Here is a 22351-nt window from a genome sequence, read left to right on the forward strand (position 1 = left end):
TGTATATACGAGTTCAAACCATATTGTATTGGCCAAGACGTCAATGAATTTTTTTTCCTAATAATTTATTACTAGAATGAGGGCCCGTAGGAATGTTCGCCTACTAATCCTCTTAACGAATCCTCCAACGAGAAGGCTTTGCCTCTAAACCGTAATACTTTTACTCAGAAGATAGCTATCATCCTTCTCACATGTGGATATGTCCACCATAGTAAGAAGACCCAAGATTCATTATGACAAAAAAGGGATATAAAATCTACTACGATGGAAAGAAGATTTAAAACCCAACATAATGGGAAGACCTAATATTTGCTATGGTAGAGAAGGGACATGAAATCCACTATGACAAAAAGAAGATTTGAGTTTGTAGGAAAACTTAACCCACTCCAAGATAAATCCACTAATTCATATTAGGTGATAAGGAATTTACTAATAGTTGACGCACCATCATTATGTGTCATCCAAGTCATTATTCTCCATCTATCTATGTGTATAAAAATTTAAAATAGAAAAATATAATATTTCTTCTCATTCATTATGGCAAAGAAAATAAATATAAACTTCTTTCTTGAAGATAATCCTAAACTTTTTTTCTCTTCTTTATGACAATAAAGAATATCATAAAAAATTTTCTCTCATTCTGGGTATGAAAACGGTGAAAGTGAAAAAACTCTCTCCTCTCTTGAACTATTCGAGCCCATATTTAGGGACTTCGGATTACTAACTTGAGTGTTGTTGGGATCGGGTCGGGAAACTTCTCCGAACTTTGGTCTTCATGCAGGTGCTACCTTAGGAGCATAATACTTCTATCTCGGAAGCTTGATACTTCCATCTCAGAACTACTTCGGAGTCATCTAAGATTCACTTCGGAACTATCTCAAAGTCATATCGGATCTATTTCAGATAATCCTACGTACACGAGTCTGGACAATATTGGACTAACCAAAACATCAACAATATATTTCCTTAACAACAGAAAACATCTGCACCTTATTATAGTTCTACAGTTGATGTCGTAATATTCCTATCAAATGTATATCGGAGATCTCTTGGCTAAGCTGCACAGGTCTGATGTGCTTTTATTCTGAGTTTATGTCTCGCATGTCTCTCTCAACCCGAACGCTTGGTGTGTATAAGTTGCAGTTGAAGCTGGTCTTCTCGATTTCGCGGACTTCGAATCGTTCTAGATGCTAATTGGCCCAAGTGTTTTGAATCTCACGGAGAGATGCTCGTTTGTCCTGTTGCTGCAGCGTTTTATTTGGACTCTCTCTTCGTCTTCCTCTTAGTTTGTCAAAATAGAAAAAGTAGCATATAAATTTGAATTATTATTAGCAAATTTCTTGAAAAAGTGTTTTTTCGATTGGCGTCTTAACTTTGATATGTCAAAACGACTCTCGTCCTTTGCATTAGATCAGTTTGTCTACTTTGATATACCAAAAAACACTTCCATCCTTTGCACTATATCGGTTCGTTTGCTGTAATATCAGCTATAGTGTTTTTTAATAGAGGCCCTACTGTTTTTGATATCTTCATAAAAGTACTTAATTTACCAACCTTGATTGAGTTTTAAATAAAATATTTTTATCGATCAAGTAAGGAGAACATACAAAAGAAATTGACTTCTATGTCAATTATGATATTTTTAATAGAGTTTGGTATTTTTGTTAATGTACCAAGGATAATATAATCCTATTCAAAAATACTGTAATTGGTATATATAGATTAATTATCCAATGAAAAGATTAAAAAAAATCTATCAAGGATATTTTTGGGATGCAAGAAAATATTAATATTAATCAAAAAATAAAATAAAAAGGGATATCATGTGTCACGGACAAAGTTGATATTTGATGTAATACTTATATATGTTTGTGTCTTTTGATTTGTTCATGTTTTGCACAGTACATAGAGGGATGGTCCAAGACTTAAAAATCTCATTTTAGTTGGGTTTGATGATCTTCTTAGGTTTGTAAATAAAGATTGTATCATGTGGACACTTGTGAGAGATATTCAATCTGTAGTGGATCATTTTGACCTTTTGTTGTGCAACCATTCAGAGCTTGTAAATTTTGTTTGTAATTTGCATTGTCTATGAAGTCTTTTCGGAAATGTTTGCTTGTGGATCTCAAGTGAGACGTTTTCTCTAACCCGTTTTCTCTTTTGTAAGTCTTAAGAGACTATGGGAGGTTTCGAGAAGGCTGACCTTTACAGACGGATACGTAAGCTGTCGCACGACTTAAGCAAAATTAACTAAGTCCATGACAATCGGTCGAAAAAGGTCACTTTTTTTTAGGTATTGGCTTGTATTATCTTAACTTTAAACCATGATATTTTGTTAAAGAAAAAAGAATAGTTTTAGAGGTTAGAACGGTATTTTTGCCTTTTATGTTTCGCAATAATAATAATATATCCACCATCATCTTTTTCTCTTGCAGCTGACACGCTCAGAATCGCAAGTTTCTGGCATCAAATATACAGATCCAAAAATTGGTGTCAAGATTTCTGCACGAAGTATATGTTTACCAGCAAACTTGATGATCGTAAGTTGTATTGATGCCATAAAGAAAGCAGAAATGAATCGACCAAGAAAACAAAAGATGGCAGTATTCTTCCCTGCGGATCTACAAGGTGGAGTTTTGTTGTCCAAAGGCGATTGCCGCCTCTATATTTTTTTTTCTTATGATCCTGCGTCCTTAGTAGAGCTTACTTTGTTCTTGAACTATGAATGATGGTCGTTATGCAGATCCAATGTGCTAAGGTATTCAACTACCAAGCTTAGTCTCATATGAAATCTTCCTACATATACTTCATAGAGCTATCAGAAAGCTCAGTAAGTAGGAGATACTTAGAACATGGGAAGAAAGAGTGTGAGAGACAATGTCTGAGGTAGTAGAGAGGGGCTTTAATGCATTCATTCCATCAAATATCTGTAATAATTTTTTTTCTTCAATTTTTTTATTTTACAATCATTTTCATATTTATTATTTTATTATTATTAAAAGAAAAACATAAATCTTGCTACTGTGGTCATTGATGTAGTTAATCCTTGGGTTTTTCATTAAGAAAACATTATGATCCCTTTTTTTCTTTCTAAATATACTCTTTTATTTTAAACTATGCACATCCTCTCACATAAATACTCTTTTAGTGGTCAAAAAGCAATTCACAGATTAAAAAAAAAAAAAGAAAACTATGCACATCCTCTCATTTTTCTTTTTCTTTCTCTTATCATTTTCTAAATCTATTATAAAGAAACCTAATAGCATTTAGAGTATCTTCTCGTTTGATCATTTGCAGTTAATATTATTTTTTATAAAGGAAAAGATATGAGAAACTCATAAAATATAAAACAAAACAATATAAGATTTACTTAATTTGATATTTTTTTTACTTATGTCCATGTAGAAAATTAAATTTAAATCAAATTACCTATAGGTCATCCTTAATCCCATCATGCATCATTGCATCTGCAAAGAAAAGCATAGAAAGAATTAATACTAGATACTAAGTTATTTAGGGACTAAATAATAATGGGTTAATTTTTGAAAAAAAAAACTCTATCTTTTTCCCAAGAGCACCATTATTAAAAAAAAAGAAGATAATATTAACATTGGATAAAAAAATTAATTTAACTTGAATCGGTGCTTTTATCATACACAATAGATCCCTATTTCATATTTACTAATCAACACGACTTATGTTGTATGACCTTTCATCTTTTGCCACTCTATATTCTATCATTATTGTCGCGATACACTATATAACCTCTAAACATCATCGACTCATTTGAACTTCTTTTCTGTCATTGTCACATGGTTTATGACAAAGTTTTCATAGTTTTTAAGGTATGTCTCCAATTATTTAAGGTATGACTCTTTTGTTAGAAAATCTAAACTTTTAGTTTATTGTATAATATTAATATTTATTATTCTGAATAATATTTAAAAAACTTGTTGTTCTACTATTAATATTTTGAGCATTCTTTATAAAAATAAAATATTTGTTTAAAATAGTGTGTTATTTTCACCTCATTTTATTTCATTTCTAATAAATTATAATTCACTCATGTAATGTTTTTTTATATTTGAGCTTCTAAAGAGGTCCACAATATATGTAGAAAATTTAGACTGAAAATTTTTTTCCTAATAGGTAATGTACTATTGTTGAGAAAAATTTAAAAATAATGTATCACATAGATGCATTATTCAAAATTATCTTAATTTTATAAGAAAGGTTTAAATAAGACACTTATGAATATATGTCACACATTTTCCATTTTTGAGGTTTTTTTAGTACCTTTATGAATTTTTGAGACAGTAAACAATGTGTCATTTTTTTTTCTTCTTATTTTTATTTTTTTTTAAGAATTATAAGATATTCATGCAATATTTTTTATATTTGAGCTTCTAAATAGGTCAATAAATATATATAGAAATTTTAGTTTAGAAAAAAAAAGTTTCCTAATAAGTGATGCACTATGTCACGACTCAGGTCTGATGAGTTAATTGGCCAATGACTCCATTTTGGTCCTCAACGGCGGATCAAAATACTTAAGCGGGAAATAATATAATATACTCATCAGGCCCTTATAAGCTAAATATACTCATTCCCCACTTCCGATGTGGGACTAATGGGATGTTACACATTATTATTGAGAAAATTTCAAGAAAAATATATCGCATAGATGTATGGTCCAAAATGATCTCAAAATTTTAGGAAAGTATTAAATAGGATACTTATGGGTATTTGTCATTAGTTTTCTATTTTAGAGAATTAATTTTTTGATCTTTTTATGGATTTCTGAGCAATTGAACAGTGTGTCATATTTCTATTTTCTCTTTTTTTTTTCCCTATTTCTAACAAATTATAATGCATCCATATAATTTTTTTTTACCTTTGAGCTTCTAAGTAGGTTCTCAATATAAGTAGAAAAAAAAAATCTAATAGGTGATGTATTGTTATTGAGGAAAATTCAAAGTTAGTGAGGAAAATTCAAAAATAATGCACCTCAAAGATGCACTATTCAAAATGATCTTAAATTTTTAGAACAGCTTTGAATATGATACTTTTGAACATATGTGACTAGTTTTTTATCTTACAGATTTTTTTGATATTTTTATGGATTTTTTAGCATTTGAACAATGTGTCATTTTTCTTTTTTCTCCTTTTTTTTTTATATTTCTAACAAATTATGATGCATCAATGTAATTTTTTTTACATTTGAGCTTCTAAATAGGTCCTCAATATGTGTAGAAAATTTGGTCTAGAATTTTTTTTTTAATAGGTGATGTATTATTTTTGAGAAAAAATTAAAAATAATGCACTGTTTAAAATGATAATAAATTTTTAGGAGTTTTAAATAAGACATTTATGAATATATGTCATTGGTTTTCTATTTTAATTTTTTTTATTGTGAATTTTTAAGCATCTGAATAAAATGAATTGTCCATAAAAATTTTCATCCATATAATAGTTCAATTTTGTGAAGAATATGATTCTCTCAAAATTTTTAATATTTTAAAATTAGACAAATGATTAAAATTTTGACCATGTAAAGAGCATTTTTATAATGTATCTCCTATTGTGTAAATAAAATTGTTTAAACCATGTACTTATTCCAATGTTTTGAGATAATAAAGAGTATTTCTCTAATGTGTAAATATTTAACCCTCAGAAAATATTTTCTAATGTATGATACACTATTTTTTGGCCAAAGCCCAAAAAAGTGCATCGCATAGCAGAACTTGAAAAAATATCATAAAATTTAGATGATATATTTGCATTGTATCCACATAGATATATTTTATTTTTTTATTTTACAATTTTTTTGATATTTTTATAAATTATTCAATTCGTACACAATGCGTCATTTTCTTTTTTTTTTAATTTTTTTATAAAAATTCATGTACTTATATATATATATATATATATATATATATATATATATATATATAATTTAAGTTTCTAATTAGGTCCCAAACACCTTATAAAAATTTGAACCTCAAAAAATGTTTTCTTATACTCGATGTAATTTTTTGGCTAGAATCCAAAAACAATGAATCAGATAACAGCATTTGCCAAAATGTTCTAAAATTTGATGTTATCTTTGATTTAGATCCACATGGACATATTATAGTGTTTTTACATTTTAGAAATTTTTTTGATACTTTTTGAATTATTCGATTTCTACATAGTATATCATATTCTTATTTTCACATCTTTTCAAATTTATAAAAATATCATGCACTCTTTATTTTTTTGATATTTGAATTTTTAGTTAGGTCATAAACACCTGATAAAATTTAGCCACTAAAAAAATATTTAGTTATATGCAATTCACTAATTTGCCAAAAAATAGTGCATCGCACAACTGCACTTGTCAAAATGTTTTGAAATTAGATCCACATCAGCATACATTACTCTATGCTTATTTAAGAAAATTTCTTTGATATTTTCTGAATTATTCAATTCCTACATAATGTGCCATTTTTCTCATAACTTATTTAAACTTTTATAAAAAAAATCATGTGCTCATATAATATTTTTTGATATTTGAGCTTCTAATTAGGTCGCAAACATATGATAAAAATTTGGCATCAAAAACTATTTTCTTATATGAGATACTATTTTTGGCCAAAATCCAAAAACAGTGTATGGCATAGTAGCATTTGCCAAAATGTTTTAAATATTCATCTCTTTAGCAACATGTTATTTTCTAATTTTTGAATTTGTTAAACATATGATAATGTTTTTTTGTTTTTTAAAATTGTTTAGGATATCTTTGAATTGTTTGAACTTGTAAAAGAGAGAATTTACTTAAACATATAATTCTAATATAACTTACTTAAAAGAGAGACAACCAAATACTTGGAATATATTAAATTATAAATATATAAGTTCCTAAAAAATAGATAACCAAAACTATCTAAATATCAATGCCCTCGAGCTAGCTGATGATATAGGTGAGAATTTACATTATCAACAATTATATTCAAATTGCTGGCACTTTGAATATTTTTTGCCACTGATAATTTAATTCTTGCTTTCTTTCTTCTATTAGTTTGTACCATAAGGTAATACGATATAATCAAATTCTTATCATATGAAATATTGTTTGTTGCTTGTAGAAAACAAATTATCATTATAAGTCTCCTTGTAGGTATTAGCTATATAAAATTCTTCACATAAAAACATGGATTAGCATTCTTATATCGAATAACAGTCATCGCATGAGAATATAAAATTTTTAAAATATCAAAACATTGACATAAATAAATTCTTTTTTTCAAATCTACTATAACTATATGATGTCTACACTTATATTTTAGTATAAGTATAAGGAAGGACATCATAGTATTGATCCTTGTCCTTGTCCTTTGTTTTGGTATGTTAATCCTCAACGATATTTGTCATAGTTGATATTAAATTATTAGTTATTTCATATGGATGTAGAATCATTCAGTAACTATCCCCCTAGTCATTTTAATCATAAAGGTAATAGATAAGTCACGAAAATCTTTAGTAAATTCATACTTTTTAATACATTTGTAACGAGTATTGTGTAATGATAGTTATGGAAAAATACAAAAACTTATTTTTTTTTTTCTCAATTTTAGATATTCAAATGAAATTTTTTATGATTTTATATATTATTTTGGGCTACTATTATAATAAGAGATATAATAGTAGCCCAAAATAACTTTATTGTTCCTTTGTCTCGTACTTGCTCGTAAAATACTTATATAGATTAACCATGTAATAACTATGATATGTTCTTATGAATATCTCTTTCACAATTAAAAGAATTTTTTATTTTGATCACTCATACTAATTAAATTTTTATATCCTAAAATATATATTCGAAATTGATGCAAAAAAACCACTCCCGTGAATACCTACACTCAATTTTTAATGAAACTACTATTTAGACATGAAGTCATGCAATTTTAACTCCTTTAAAAATAGAATTATATCAATAGATGATTGATCAAAGTCACCACAAATCTTATTAAGAGTAATCTTTCGTGCAAGATAAATATTTGAAACAATATATTTTTTTTGAATATCAACAATAATCATCTTTCAAGTATAAACTATAATTAATATTTGACATAACTTGATGTTTGATTTGATCAGCAATGAAAGAACTATTACAGTTCTTATAATCCCTATTCAATCTTGGTCAATTACAATCATCCATTGACAATCAAATACTTTATATTTTACTTTTATCTTATAACTTCTAATTGCAATATTTTTAATCTTAAAATTTTTTGGATGACATAGTATTTCAAGACTTTTTGAAATTAAATTTTACCTCGAAAAACATGTACAAAGATATCATTTGAGTTATAAAATAATATATACCAAATAAATATAAGAAAATAACTTTATCAAATCATTCAAATACCATACCTAACCAACAAAATGATCATTGTAGGAATAATTATTATCTTCAGTGAAATAAATTGGTGTATTTAACAACACACCATTATCTTGGCTATAACACTATTCAACAAGCACTTATCTAATATTATCACACATATCCTAACTTAAAGTAAGCTGCTCACCAACAACATCTAATGCATTATAAATATTAGATTTTTGTCACCTTCAACCTCTTCTTTATCATCGTCTTCATTATAATAAAATTGATAATTTAAGTCTTTAAAAAGAGTCTCAAAACTTGAGCTATTTGCCTATCAGTATCATGCAAAACTAAAAACACTTCATCAGAAATAGAAACCTCCCTATAATGAGATGATTAGAAAGAAAACAATGTTTCTTGTAATCCATGGAGTAATGGAACACTAAAATGGGTAATAACACATTGGCTTTTTTTCATTTATAGTAAAATATAATACATTCGTGCAATGTCTTTTGACATGGAACATTCTTCTTAAGTCACAAACACATGATAAAAGTCAGGCCATCATAAAACATTTCCCACTATTCTTGGCCAAAACCCAAAAACAATGCATCACATATTAGGATTTAAAAAAATATTTTAAAATGTAGATAATACTTCGAATTAGATCCAGATGGGTATATGCCAGTGATTTTTCATTTTAGAGGTTTTTTCAATATTTGTCAGAATTTTTCACCTCTTACACATCATGTCATTTTTAATTTTCCAAAAAAATCTTAAAATTTCATAAAAAATATTAGACACTCATATAAGTATGTTAACATTTGACCATCTAATTAGATACTAAACAACTGATACAAATTTGACTATTAAAAAAAATTACTAATATGTGAAGCATTATTTTTAGCTAAAATCCAAAAACAGTGCATCACATACCAAGACTTATCAAAATATCTTGAAAGCATTACTAATATGTGATGAACATATGCCATTTTTTTTTTCTATTTTATAAAATTTTATATATTTTTCGAAAATTTTTAATTCCAACATAGAATGTCATTTTTTTAATTTTTTATTTTTAGCAAAAATGGCATGCACTCATATAATGTCTTTTAATATTTGAGCTTCTAATTAGGTCCCAAATGCTTGATAAAAATTTGGCTCTTTTTATATGTGATGCATTGATTTTGGCCAAAGTCTAAAAAGTAGTGCATCACATAACAATACTCGTCAAAATGTCCTAAAAATTTAGAGATATTTTGGAATTTGATTCAAATGGACATATGTCAATGTTTTTCCATTTTAATAATTTTTTTATACTTTTTAAATTTTTTTAGCTTTGTAGAGTGTGCCATTTTTTAATATTCTAACTTTTTTTTTTCTAAATTTTCATAAAAATATCATGCACTCATGCAATAATTTTTGACATTCGAGTTTTTAATACAGTCGTAATCCATTGGTAATAATTTGACCCTCTAAAAATATTTTCTTATATGTGATGCCCTATTTTTGATCAAAATTGAAAAATAATGTATGACTTATCAAAATGTCTTAAAATTTTAAACATATCTTTGAATTTGATCTAGATGGGCGTATGTTAGTGTTTTTCTATTTTAGAAAAATTGTTCGATATTTTTTAGAATTATTCAGCTCATATACATTGTGCTATTTTTTATTTTCCAAAATTTTTAATTTCTTATAAAATATTATGCACTCATGTAAGTTTTTTTGACATTTGACAATCTAATTATATCCCACACACTCAAGTAAAAATTCGACCATAAAAAAGTCTTACTAATATGCGATGCACCGACTTCAAATCCAAAAATAGTATATCACATAGTAACACCTTTTAAAATACCCTGAATGTTTTTTGATATCTTTTAATGTGATCCGAATGGACATATGTCAATATTTTTTTATTTTAAAGAATTTTTTAATTATTTTTTATGATTATTCAAGTCCGTGTCATTTTATAAATTTTAAATAATTTTTATTTTTTTAAAAAAATATGAAGCACTCATGCATTATTTTTTGACATTTGACCTTTTAATTACGTCCTAAACACCTAGTAAAAATTTGACTATAAAAAAAGTTTTACTAATATGTGATAGTAGTATTTTTGGCTAAAATCACAAAATAGTACATGACTTATCAAAATATCCTAAAAGTTATAAGATGCCTTTCAATTGGACTTAGATGGACATATGTTAATGTTTTTCTATTTTATAATTTTTTTGATATTTTTTAGAATTATTTAAGCTCGACATAGTGTGCTTTTTTTTCTAATTTTTTAAATATTTTTTAAATTTCCTAAAAAATGTTATGCACTCATGCCATTTTTTTAATTTGACCTTCTAATTAGGTCCTAAACAAAAAATTGATCATTAAATAAATTTTACTAATATGGGATGCATCGTCTCAAGACATTTTAAAATGCCCTAAAAGCTTTAAGATACCTTTTAAATTGAATCTAGAGGGATATATGTCAATGTTTTTTATTTTAAATATTTTTTAGAATTATTTAGATCCCACACAATGTGCTATTGTTTAATTTTTAAATATATTTTTGATTCTTCCAAAATATATCATGCACTAATGCAATGGCTTTTTTACATTTGGCATTCTAGTTAGTGGTAAAAATTTGGTCATCAAACAATTTTTTACTAATATGTGGTACATTATTTTTGATAAAAAATAATAAACAATAACAAAGATATATGCATTGTTTTTTGACAAGCTTATTGTTTTTAGCTTATAGGTTTCTTGACAAGCTCACATATTTAACAATAAATATCAAACAAAAGAAGATGCTTTAAATACAATACTATTTATGAATATATTATCTTGTCTAAATAATTATTAAATGATCGAACAATAATCAAGACAACAGTATACTTACATGAGATTTTTTATGTTTTTAATTAAAAAAGAAAAAAAAAACAAAGAACAAGGAAGAACAGTAACATTTCACTTATGGAAGAAAGAAGACTATACATAAGAAAAAGATGATAAATAATAAAAGAGAAGTTTTTTTTGCTTCTTCATCACTAGCAACACTAAGACTATGACAGTAGCTCCATACACTATTGCAGTCAATTGCAAGTTTCCTTAACCAATATATATATATATATATATATATATATAATTAATATAAATCATTTTAGACTTAACTTTTCAATGTTAAATGAGTAAAATAACTCATAAAAAAACTATTTGAATATTTTTTTAAAATAAGAATGTTTAAAATAAGAATGTTTCAAGGGAAAAAAAAAATATTAAATAAGTTTTTTTTTTTGGTGAAAATTCGTCTTAGAATAAAAGAGTACCATGAACATATTTCTTGCTTTTTGACCCCTCGTCTTCTCCAATCTGTACTCTCCTAGTTGAGATCTCCCCCCTTTAACCCTACGCGGCTCGCCCACATCGGCGCACGATAGACGAAACCCCTCCTTGAAACCCTAGCGCCCACCTCCGACGCCGACGATGGCATCCCCCGCCGGGAGCCCCAACACCTCCGGGAACTACGACACACAGGCTCTCTTCAAGCCTCCCAACCCCGGCGCCGCCCCCCGGCCGCCTTTCTCTCCTCCTTCCGCCTACCCTGCGCCGCCGTCATCGTACCCCACGCCGCCGCTCCCCGGCGCCTTCTCCTATCCCCCGGCCACCCCGCCATTCCACCATCACCCTTTCCTCCACTACCCGCAGGAGCAACTCCACCGGCCCCCGGCCATCTACCCCCCCGCTGTCGCCTCTTCCCACCCCCCCAGTCCCAATCCCAGCCCTAACCCTAGTCCTAGCCCCAACACCAATCCCGGCGCTCGCCTCATGGCGCTCCTGAATCCTCCCGCTCAACTTGAATCCGCCGTCTCGATGCCGCCCCCTTCATCCGCGCCATCGGAGTTCCTGGCTCCTTCCACTGCCGCCACTGCCATGCTTCACCCCATCCCGTCGGCCCCGCCTGCAGCTCTGGTCCAGTCAGCTCCGGTGAGGATGCCGAGCAACAAGTTGCCAAGGGGGCGGCTTCTTGGTGCCGGTGAACGGACAGTCTATGATGTGGATTTGAGGCTGCCAGGAGAGACACAGCCGCCACAGCTTGAGGTCACGCCGATCACCAAGTACATCTCGGACCCAGGGCTTGTTTTGGGCCGCCAGATCGCTGTCAACCGGAACTACATATGCTATGGTCTTAAGCTTGGTGCTATCAGGGTGCTCAATATCAACACAGCTCTGAGATCATTGCTCAAGGGGCATTCTCAGGTTGATCTTCGAAAACTAAAGTTCAATTTGTACATCTTCTGTGTTTGATTGATGAATTTGTTTGACCTCAAAAGTGTGATGAATTGGCTTGTCTTTTACTATATCAAGATAAAATCTCAGGTTGTAGGATTTATTGTTGTGAATTATGTGACTGGAGTTCCTTCCTATGGATTTTAAGGTTTTCCTGCCATATGGGATTGGGTGAATTATTGTTTACTATTTGTTTAATACTCTGATTATAAACTTTTTTGATGTTACGTAGCATCAAGATGTATAGCACTTTATTGATACTGATGATAATAATGTTACTCTTAACTACTGGTTACCTGTAATTTCAAAATGACTAAAAGGTTGCTGATATACATGGAACTTAATTTGTTAACCATTTTAGATTTATATCATAAGTTTGTTTTCGCTGCTAAGTAAAACTCATTTCTGCATTACATTAAGTGGAAAATCTTTTTTTGTTATTCTTTTATAATTTTCCTGTGACTAATAGATCTAGTTATCACAATATACCATACCCTGGTCCTTGAAACTTGAGCCAAAAGAATAATATATATATGGGCTTTGATCTTCATCTTAGTGGAGCGTGATCATCGATATGGATGTTGCTATTATTGTGCTTGATGGCAGCTTGATTGACTCTTTCTGAGTTTTTTTAGGAAAATACATTCTATCATTGATCAATTAACAATTGAAAGAACTCCAATTGAATTCCTGAAAGATTTCCAGTTGTTGAACATGCTTTAGAAAGAAACAGTTCAGTTTATGAATTGGTGTTGCTCATGGTTTGAGTAAGTTTACAATCAATATGACAATGTTATTGATTCCTTTGGAGGTGTACTTAGATTTGGTAGAGTTGAACTTCGAGTTAGTGCAGATGCTTAATCGTTGGGGTCCATAGAACTATAGGATCCAGGAGGTCTCATGGATTTGGTCTTGTGGAACTTAACAAATGCTATATTGATTTCTGATCATTTCGTAGCTTCCTTAATTCATGGGTCTTCTATGTTTTGCATCTTTTGCTATATGCAAATTCTACTTTGTCAGTGGAAAACTTGAACAAGGCCATATTACAGTAACAGAAATGAAAGAAACATATTCGGCTCTAAGCTCATGTAGATTAAGATTCACCAGATTCCTCATTCATGACTATAATAGTTTGTTTTTGTTCCAGTTGTCATATCGAAGTCTCATTTTTTTCTTTTGCATAAACCTTTTGGCATTTACCCACTGATGAAACAAGTGTGGTTGACATATTTAAGATAATTACTTATTTACCAAATTCTGTCTCAATTCATCCTATTTAATCAGATCTAGGATGTATGAAATATATACTTTTTAATCTGCTGATGTCAAAGTACAATTTCTATGTTATTTTTGTTATGTATGGTTAAACTGCTACAGAATTTTTCTTTCCACTTGGTTCGCAATTATGTAATGGCTGAAATGTTCCTTTCTTCCTGCTACACTTTGGAAGCTATTTATATTGCAACTTTTATTTTATTTTTTCGGCTTTCTGGACTGATGTTACTTGCCTATACTCTAGAGGGTCACTGACATGGCTTTCTTTGCTGAAGATGTGCACTTATTGGCCAGGTACTTCTGCTACTATTTGATTTTACTTCTATTTTTTTAATCAATTTGCTTTGACATCCTACTCATTTTGTCCATTGCAGTGCAAGCATTGATGGAAGGGTATTTGTCTGGAAGATTGATGAGGGGCCTGATACAGAAAATAAACCACAGATAACAGGAAAAATAGTAATGGCTGTTCAGATTGTAGGAGAGGGGGAGTCATGTCATCCACGAATTTGTTGGCACTCTCACAAACAAGTAAAGTAATCTTTTTGAGTATGCATGAGCTCTTGGGCTAACTGATTGCAAACTTCATTTCTATTGCCTTCTAATTTATTGATATAAGGATGCATCTTTTGCTGCTGCTCATAGACCTAAAATGTGGTTTGTTGGTGATATTTTATGAAGCTTATAGTTCAATCTTTCCAGGAAATTTTGTTTGTTGGAATTGGATATTGGGTACTGAAAATTGACATTAACAAAGTTGGAAGAGGAAAGGAATTTTTGGCTGAGGAACCTATTAAATGTCATGTTGAGAAGCTGATTGATGGAGTGCAAATTATTGGTAAACATGATGGAGAAGTGACGGATTTGTCTATATCTCAATGGATGGTCACTCGCCTAGTGTCGGGATCAAAGGATGGAACGGTTTGTACTTATCCCTGTTTAACTGTTTAATGATTGAAAATTATTTCAATTTAATGGGGTGAATGTAAAGGTCTGCAGTTAAAATTCTTGGTGTTGGTCGCATGACTGCTTATTATTACATAAATATTTTGCAGAAAAATGTATTACTGGTGATAAACCTACATATATCCTTGCCAAATTTGTAATGAATTGTTTTAATTCTAAACAGGCAACGGACTTGCATGAGATGCATGTGAAAAAGAAAGATTATAATTGCGATAATAGATCTCTTTAGTTCAGAAGAGAATCAGCCAGTTAGAGTTTGCAGTGTGTCATTTTGAAGAGCCTCTTTCTCGTGTTCATATTCAATTGTGCCAAATCTTTTAGAATTTTATAACTGATGGCATATATTCGGTTAGACACTATGTCCTTGCAGCAGTCATTTGCTTATAATTTAGTTTTGTTCAATGTCAGTAAGTTTTGTTGGAGCTTTAGTATCTCATCTTTCTGTTGCTCTTGGATATGGATGTCCAGCTATTTTTAGTTTTTCCATATTGATGATTCAATGTAGAGGTTAACAAATATTTTGCTCAGTAACTTTTATGATATCTCTTTCAATAGTTTTTGCTATTGTATGTGCTGCATGCCTGTGTAGAGGATAGAAAAAGGTTCAGTAAAACATCAGGATTCAAATTCTTCACCCAGCACATTGGCTTCATGGTCTGATCATAAGATGTAAAAAGGACAGCAAATCCTTTGTACATTTCCTTCCTATTCTGATGTAAGCAACACAAAAAAATGACATTCTTATTTATTAGCATTTTCTTTTATTTGCTCAATTGTGAAATTTTATTATTTCTTCACGAGAGACATATTTCTAGACTGTAGTCAACCTTGTGAGTGGTTGGTTCTTTTTGGTATCTACAACAAGGAGAAGCATGAGTTGTTACATTACTTGCATAATATTTAGTTGTTTTTTTGTTATGGTTTGTTTCATGATTTGGTTTTCTGATTCTGTTATAGGTTAGAATCTGGGATGATCGTAAAATGGTGCCCCTTGCCATGTTCAAGCCACATGATGGTCATCCTGTTAACTCAGTGGCATTTATGACATCACCCCACCGCCCTGATCATATCAATCTCATTACAGCAGTATGTACCTTTATTGCCTTGTGGTGCTTATTACAGCAGATAGTCTTTTGCATGAATATTCCACCCTCCATGAAGAAATAACATCCTTTCTTTATATAGCCGTGCTGCCTTTAGTGGCATTTTGAACCATGTAATCTTCTCTTGCAGGGACCTTTGAGTCGAGAAGTGAAAATTTGGGCTTCTGCTACTGAAGAAGGTTGGCTATTGCCTAGCGATTCTGAATCATGGCATTGTACTCAGACCTTGGAGTTAAAAAGTTCTTTGGAGCATCGAACTGAAGAGGCATTTTTCAATCAAATAGTTGTTTTACCTCAAGCAAGCCTTATTGTTATTGCAAATGCAAAGAAGAATGCTATTTATGCTGTGCATGTTGACTATGGTCCATATCCTGCTTCTACGCATATGGACTATATAGCAGACTTTACTGTTGCAATGCCTATTTTGAGTCTTACTGCAACACATGATTTTCTTCCTGATGGAGAACAGGTGGTTCAAATCTACTGCGTACAGACACAGGCTATCCAACAATATGCATTGGATTTAATTCAATGTCTACCACCACCAACCACTAATGTTGGGTTGGTAAAGGATCCTTTATCTCGTGTTTTTGATACACCTAGTTTGGAAGGAGCAGGTGTCCCGGAGCCATCTTGTGGACTTACTGATAGCAGCCTCGACGGTGCAACTTCACATGCTGTAGCTTCAGTTTCTTCTGAGGCCACCAGGACTAATGAATTGTCTGCCTCAAGTTTTGAAGTTCAGCCTAGTGCTCCTCCACTTATGAAAGCAGATGCTGATGCATTGCAGGTTGCACCATCTTCTGTTCCCTTAAATGTGGACTTTGCAGGAACATTACCTGCCCCGAAGAGCCCTGAGAAAATTGAGGAAGCACCATCACTTGGTGGCTGTGAAACTGATCGGTCATTTTCTGAGTATTCCGATGACAGAAAAGTGGATTCTGTTGTTCCAAGCACATTTGATGTTCCTATGACAAAAGAGACTACACCAAAGGAGGAATCTAAAGCAGGACACAGTGATCTCTCCAAGTTATCTAATCCTCGGATGATGTTTAAACTTGGTGGCAACTCAACTCATTTAATAACTCCTGCAGAAATTTTATCGGGTGCTATACCTTCTTCAGAAGGCAGCCGAGCCAATCAAAGAATAATTGAGGATGTTAAGCTTCAAAATATCACCACTGGTGACAACATCGACGGTTCTGATCTGGAAGTAAAAGTAGTGGGTGAGGGTAGATCAGGTCAGCAGGAACTTGATTCTCAGAAAGTGCCTCCAGATTATCCTGATGAGAACAAGGAGATATCCCCTGAGACTTCATTGGCTGACTTTGAGGTGGACAATGAGTGTTCTATCTTAACAGAAAATTCATTTGAGGAAGAAAGTCACCCAGGTGAGGACACTGCTATTCCTGGGTCAAAGAAACATCTGCCAAGTACTGTTGAGGAAGTTCCTGATGACACAAAAAATACAACAGAAGAGGTGACAGGATCTGCTGTTACTGCAGCATCTCAATCTCTTGCAGCTGACAAAGGGAAGAAACAGAAAGAAAATAAACACCAAATGTTAAGCCCTTCATCACCTTCCTCAAGCCCTTTCAATTCTACTGATACTTTGAATGAACCAGGGAGCAGTGCAAATGTCCCTTCAGCTGATGCTACTTTCCCTCAAATGCCTGCTATGCGGGAAATGCTGAACCAGGTGAAAATTTCATTTGTCTTCAACATATTTTCTTATTAAAATCTGTCTGTTACTGTTGCTATAGATCATTAAAAATTCATCTGTCTAATACTGTATGTTATGTCAAGATTGTTAAGAGCAGTCCTGAATTGACAGATTGTCTTTGGCCAATTTAGGAGTGCCTGCTTGCTATTTAACATTAATAGTTTGTTTGTCTGTTACTGTTTGTGTTATGTTAGAAGTGTTAAGATCACTCCTGAATTGACCAGATTGGTATTGGCCAATTTGGGAAATCCAAGGTCAAGGGACGTTCACTGTGCTGGATTGGCTTAATTCGGATTGATTGATTCCTACAAGGATCCTCATTTTGATCCTCTTTGTTGAGGATTTGTTGGGCGTATCAATGCTGTTCATGGCTGGGGGAGTGGCTTAATTTGGATTGATCTATTCCTATAAGGATCCTCATTTTGATCCTCTTCATTGAGGATTTGTTGGGGTATCAATGCTGATGATGCCTTCCCTGGACATGCCTCTCCTTTGTGACCCACTAGATCCTCACCAGCAAATTCTGCAAAATCATGTTGCTGTCAGGAATTAAATCGAGGAAGGAGTAATCTCATTTGATTTCTGTTTTAGTTATTTTTATTTTTGAATTTTAAGCTATTGTTTAAGTGAAAGTGCCCGTCCAGCAACTTGAGTTAGCTGATCCGACCAATCCTCTCCATTTTTAATATGAATTACAATGCAGCCCTTGAAAGTGACCTGATCCTGTGATTAATATACTTGCCATAATATATATATATATATATATATATACTGGCAAAGTACCAAGTGCATGGTATCTAGTACCACCATGATGCTTGGCCCCTCGGTCTTGAGATTTTACATTCTAGTGTCCCTGTCATTTGTAGGTAGTGCACAACCATAGGGTATTATCTACTTTCATTTTAAAGGTATTGTCCTTTTCATATGAGTTAGCATCTATTGCCAACATGCATTGTGTTTATAACACATAGGTTGATTGCCACATGCTAGGTAACTGTTTTCATTGGTCTAAGGGTATTTTCACTGATCATCACATGTTTAAGAATTCAACACCTTTTTTAAGGTGCTATAAGAAATCAGTGCTTGTATAAACATATGCCTACGGCAGGTTTTTCTCCTTTGTTAAACATTTTATTTTACTAATATAATGTTCTATTGAGAATCAGGTAAGCAATATATGTGATACTGCTGCTACAGCTCATGTTTTTATTGGTAGGTTGAGATAATGAAGAATTAAGTACACCAACAAACGTCGGTTGTAGTGGACCTGTATTGTGCACTAGCTGGATCTATACGTAGCTGTTGGTACCAGTTTACCAACAAACGGTACACCGTTACATATCTGTGTCTTGAAGATGAAGAAGAAGAAGTGGAAGGCGTGGAGGAAGAGGAGAAAAGAGGAAGGAAGAAGAGGAGGTGGTGAAGAAAGAGGAGAAAGGAGGAGGCAGGAACAAGAGGAGGCTGTGTAGGAAGAAGAGGAAGAAACAGAAAGAGGAAGCAAGAAGAGGCACGGTGGAGGAAGAGGAGGAAGAAACAAGAAGAGGCTGTGGCGAACGACAGTGGCAGGGAGATAGTCGGTGGTGAGCAGCAGCTGCGGGGAGGTAGATGCGTCGGATGGAAGTGGCTCGAGAATAATTCTGTGTATGGAGAAGAGGGTTTGCATTCACAAGCCCTAATTGAAGATTTTTTCCTTTTTTTAAAATTTTTCTAGTGGGCCAGACTGCCCACCCAAAATGGAGGTGGTCTGTGTACAGTGAATGTTCCATATTACCTGTTTCATATCGATCTGGGCGAAACAGAGAACCTTGAAGTACACATGATGTGAAACGCTCAGGAAGACATGACCCTGACATCCTTGTTAATAGTGCTTCAAGAGATCCTTTGTTATATTATGTTTAGCTGATTCTGGGTTGGAAATGCCTGAAAATTAATAATCATGATACAAGTTCAGTGGCAATGTGTGCTTGACTACATGGTTCTCATTGGTCAATTCTAGAGGCAGTGCTTTCTTTAAGCCTATGGTTCCATCTTGTAGGTGACGTGTGTACTCAGACAATTAACTGAAATCTCATGCATGCTTCTGATGTTGAACTAGTTACACTAGCAAAGTTTCTCTTTCAACTGATTTGTAATTGTCAAATTTTCTTAAACCTAAAAATATATGCCATTTCCATTAAGAGACAGACTTATCGATTAGGTTTTTGCTGTTCATATATTTCACATATGCAGTTATTTTAATATATTTTGCAGTCTCAACTTGTGGATTATTTGCAGATTATGAGTATGCAAAAGGAAATGCAAAAGCAGATGGGTGTGATGGTGGCTGCACCAGTAGCAAAAGAAGGTAAAAGGGTGGAGACTATGTTAAGTAGGAGCATGGAGAAGATCATCAAGGCCAATGCAGATGCTTTGTGGGCCCGCATCCAAGAAGAAAATGCAAAACATGAGAAGTTTGAGAAGGAGCGTATGCAGCAGATGACAAATCTAATAACCAACTATGTGAATAAGGACTTGCCAACCATTTTAGAAAAGGCACTAAAGAAAGAACTGTCTGCGATAGGGTCCACTGTAGCTCGTGCAATTACGCCTGTTATTTCTACAACTATCGCAGAGTCATTTCAGGTTATATTTTAACTACATGGTGATTATTTTGTCTAAAATCTGATTCATTTATCCAATATCTCATGTTTCTTCATTCTCAGAGAGGAGTTGGTGATAAAACAGTGAACCAGCTAGAGAAGTCTATGAGTTCTAAACTTGAAACTGCAGTTGCAAGACAAATCCAAACGCAGTTCCAAACTACTGGGAAGCAAGTTCTTCAGGTATGCAAGCTTAGCAAGAAACGATGTTCTGGTTGACATCTGATATTTGCATCAGACTAGTAACCTTTATTATGAACAAACAGTTGTTCATAAGTGGGTATTTTTCACCATTGCTGAATAACAAGAATGTGGTTCTTGTATGCTGATGTCAGACGGCACAAAATATGTTATACTGATGGGATTTGTTTTATTTGTTATTTTTCTTGGTTCTGATTTTTTTCCTCCCTCCAGGCATTTGTTGCAAATGTTTTCAATTAGCAGAATCCAAAGTCATTTATGGTTGAAAATTTGATCCTGCTATCTCAATGTGCAGGATTCCCTGAGATCTTGTTTGGAATCATCAGTGGTTCCAGCATTTGATAACTCTTGTAAAGTGATGTTTGAGCAAGTGGAAAATGCATTCCAGAAAGGAATGAGTGAACACACTGCTTCTGCTCAGCAGCAGCTTGAGGCGGCAAATACTCCATTAGCACTTACTTTGAGGGTAAGCACTTTACAATATTTAGGTTTATTCTTCTGATATGGTTGCATTTTCAGCTTAGTTGTTATATCTGCCTGTCTACAAAGAAAACAATTTTCTTAGCAGTAAATTATTTGTTATTATGTGCAGGAAGCAATCAACTCTGCTTCATCAATCACCCAAAATCTCACCACTGAATTAATTGATGGCCAGCGCAAGCTTTTGGCTCTTGTTGCTGCAGGAAACACAAAGGCACTGAGCCCTCTTGCTATGCAGCAATCAAATGGCTCGACACCTGGCCTTCCTGAGATTGTAAATCATGAATTCCAGGCTTTTCAGATTCTCTCATCTTAAGATGCCTATTTTATTGTCATGGAATTTCCTGATCTGCTGTTTTCCTTGGATCATTTTGTTTCCATGGAGGCATGGTCGACTCAATGTTACTTCATGCTCATTCACAGCATGTCTTTTCTGTCGGGCAGGTTGGGGCACCTGTAGATCCAACAAAGGAGCTCTCAAGATTAATATCGGAGCGGAAGTATGAGGAAGCATTCACAATGGCACTTCAAAGAAGTGATGTCTCCATTGTGTCTTGGCTGTGCACACAGGTACCCGTATCTGTTTGAAAAGTAGCCATGGCGATAATTTGGTCATGCTTCACCTTTCAATGTTTTCTGTCTCAGCTATTTCATTTATTTACCCCTTTCTTTGTTTATACTAATTAGCATCATTTTGCAGGTTGATCTGCGGGCAATTTGCTCTACGGTGCCGCTTCCCTTGAGTCAAGGCGTCCTCCTGGCACTTCTGCAGCAACTTGCATGCGACTTGAATAACGAAACATCAAGAAAAGTTGGCTGGATGACTGATGTTGCTGTAGCAATCAACCCGACCGACCCCATGATCACGATGCACGTAAGGCCAATCTTTGAGCAAGTCTATAGCATGTTGGGCCACCAAAGAGCGCTTCCGACGACCGCTGCCTCTGAAACAACCAACATTCGCCTATTGATGCATGTGATAAATTCTGTGCTTATGACCTGCAAGTGATCGACTCGTGGTTGGGCAGCAGAGCATGTGTATAGAACAAAACGAGTTGATGTTAGAGAGAAGAGGGAGACTGGAAATCCCATTAAGAGTTATGTAAATTAGGAATGATTCCTGAATGGCTGTGTTTCTTCTGCTTCTTTATTAGGCTTTGATTGAACAATTGTAATTCTAGATGTTTGATCATGTACTTCGAGTTCAATTCTTATGTGGGTTTTATTGTGATAATCATTCTCCTTTGGTTTTGTTTAATCGACTATCTCTTGTTATTGTGAAGTTTTTATTGGATAATACAAG

General features: G+C 33.0%; 1 protein-coding gene across 1 annotated transcript; it reads left to right on the plus strand.

The window, feature by feature from the left end:
• Positions 1-11722: 11722 nt before the first annotated feature.
• LOC103977870 (enhancer of mRNA-decapping protein 4) lies at positions 11723-22282 on the plus strand. Its single transcript, XM_009393517.3, has 12 exons — positions 11723-12628; positions 14181-14230; positions 14311-14467; positions 14639-14857; positions 15860-15988; positions 16136-17704; positions 20003-20350; positions 20431-20550; positions 20864-21034; positions 21161-21322; positions 21493-21618; positions 21749-22282. The coding sequence occupies exons 1-12, from the start codon at positions 11855-11857 to the stop codon at positions 22055-22057; spliced, it is 4134 nt and encodes a 1377-aa protein (XP_009391792.2). The 5' UTR covers positions 11723-11854; the 3' UTR covers positions 22058-22282.
• Positions 22283-22351: the final 69 nt, after the last annotated feature.

This window comes from Musa acuminata, chromosome BXJ2-3 (genome assembly GCF_036884655.1).
Source record: "Musa acuminata AAA Group cultivar baxijiao chromosome BXJ2-3, Cavendish_Baxijiao_AAA, whole genome shotgun sequence".
Lineage (NCBI taxonomy): Eukaryota > Viridiplantae > Streptophyta > Magnoliopsida > Zingiberales > Musaceae > Musa > Musa acuminata.

Excerpts from the sequence above, each read along its gene's own strand:
- LOC103977870 (XM_009393517.3), top strand. The coding sequence starts at position 11,855 with ATGGCATCCCCCGCCGGGAGCCCCAACACCTCCGGGAACTACGACACA. Across the intron at positions 15,989-16,135 it reads ATATCAATCTCATTACAGCA|GGACCTTTGAGTCGAGAAGT; the intron begins GTATGTACCTTT and ends CTTCTCTTGCAG. Across the intron at positions 17,705-20,002 it reads TGCGGGAAATGCTGAACCAG|ATTATGAGTATGCAAAAGGA; the intron begins GTGAAAATTTCA and ends GATTATTTGCAG.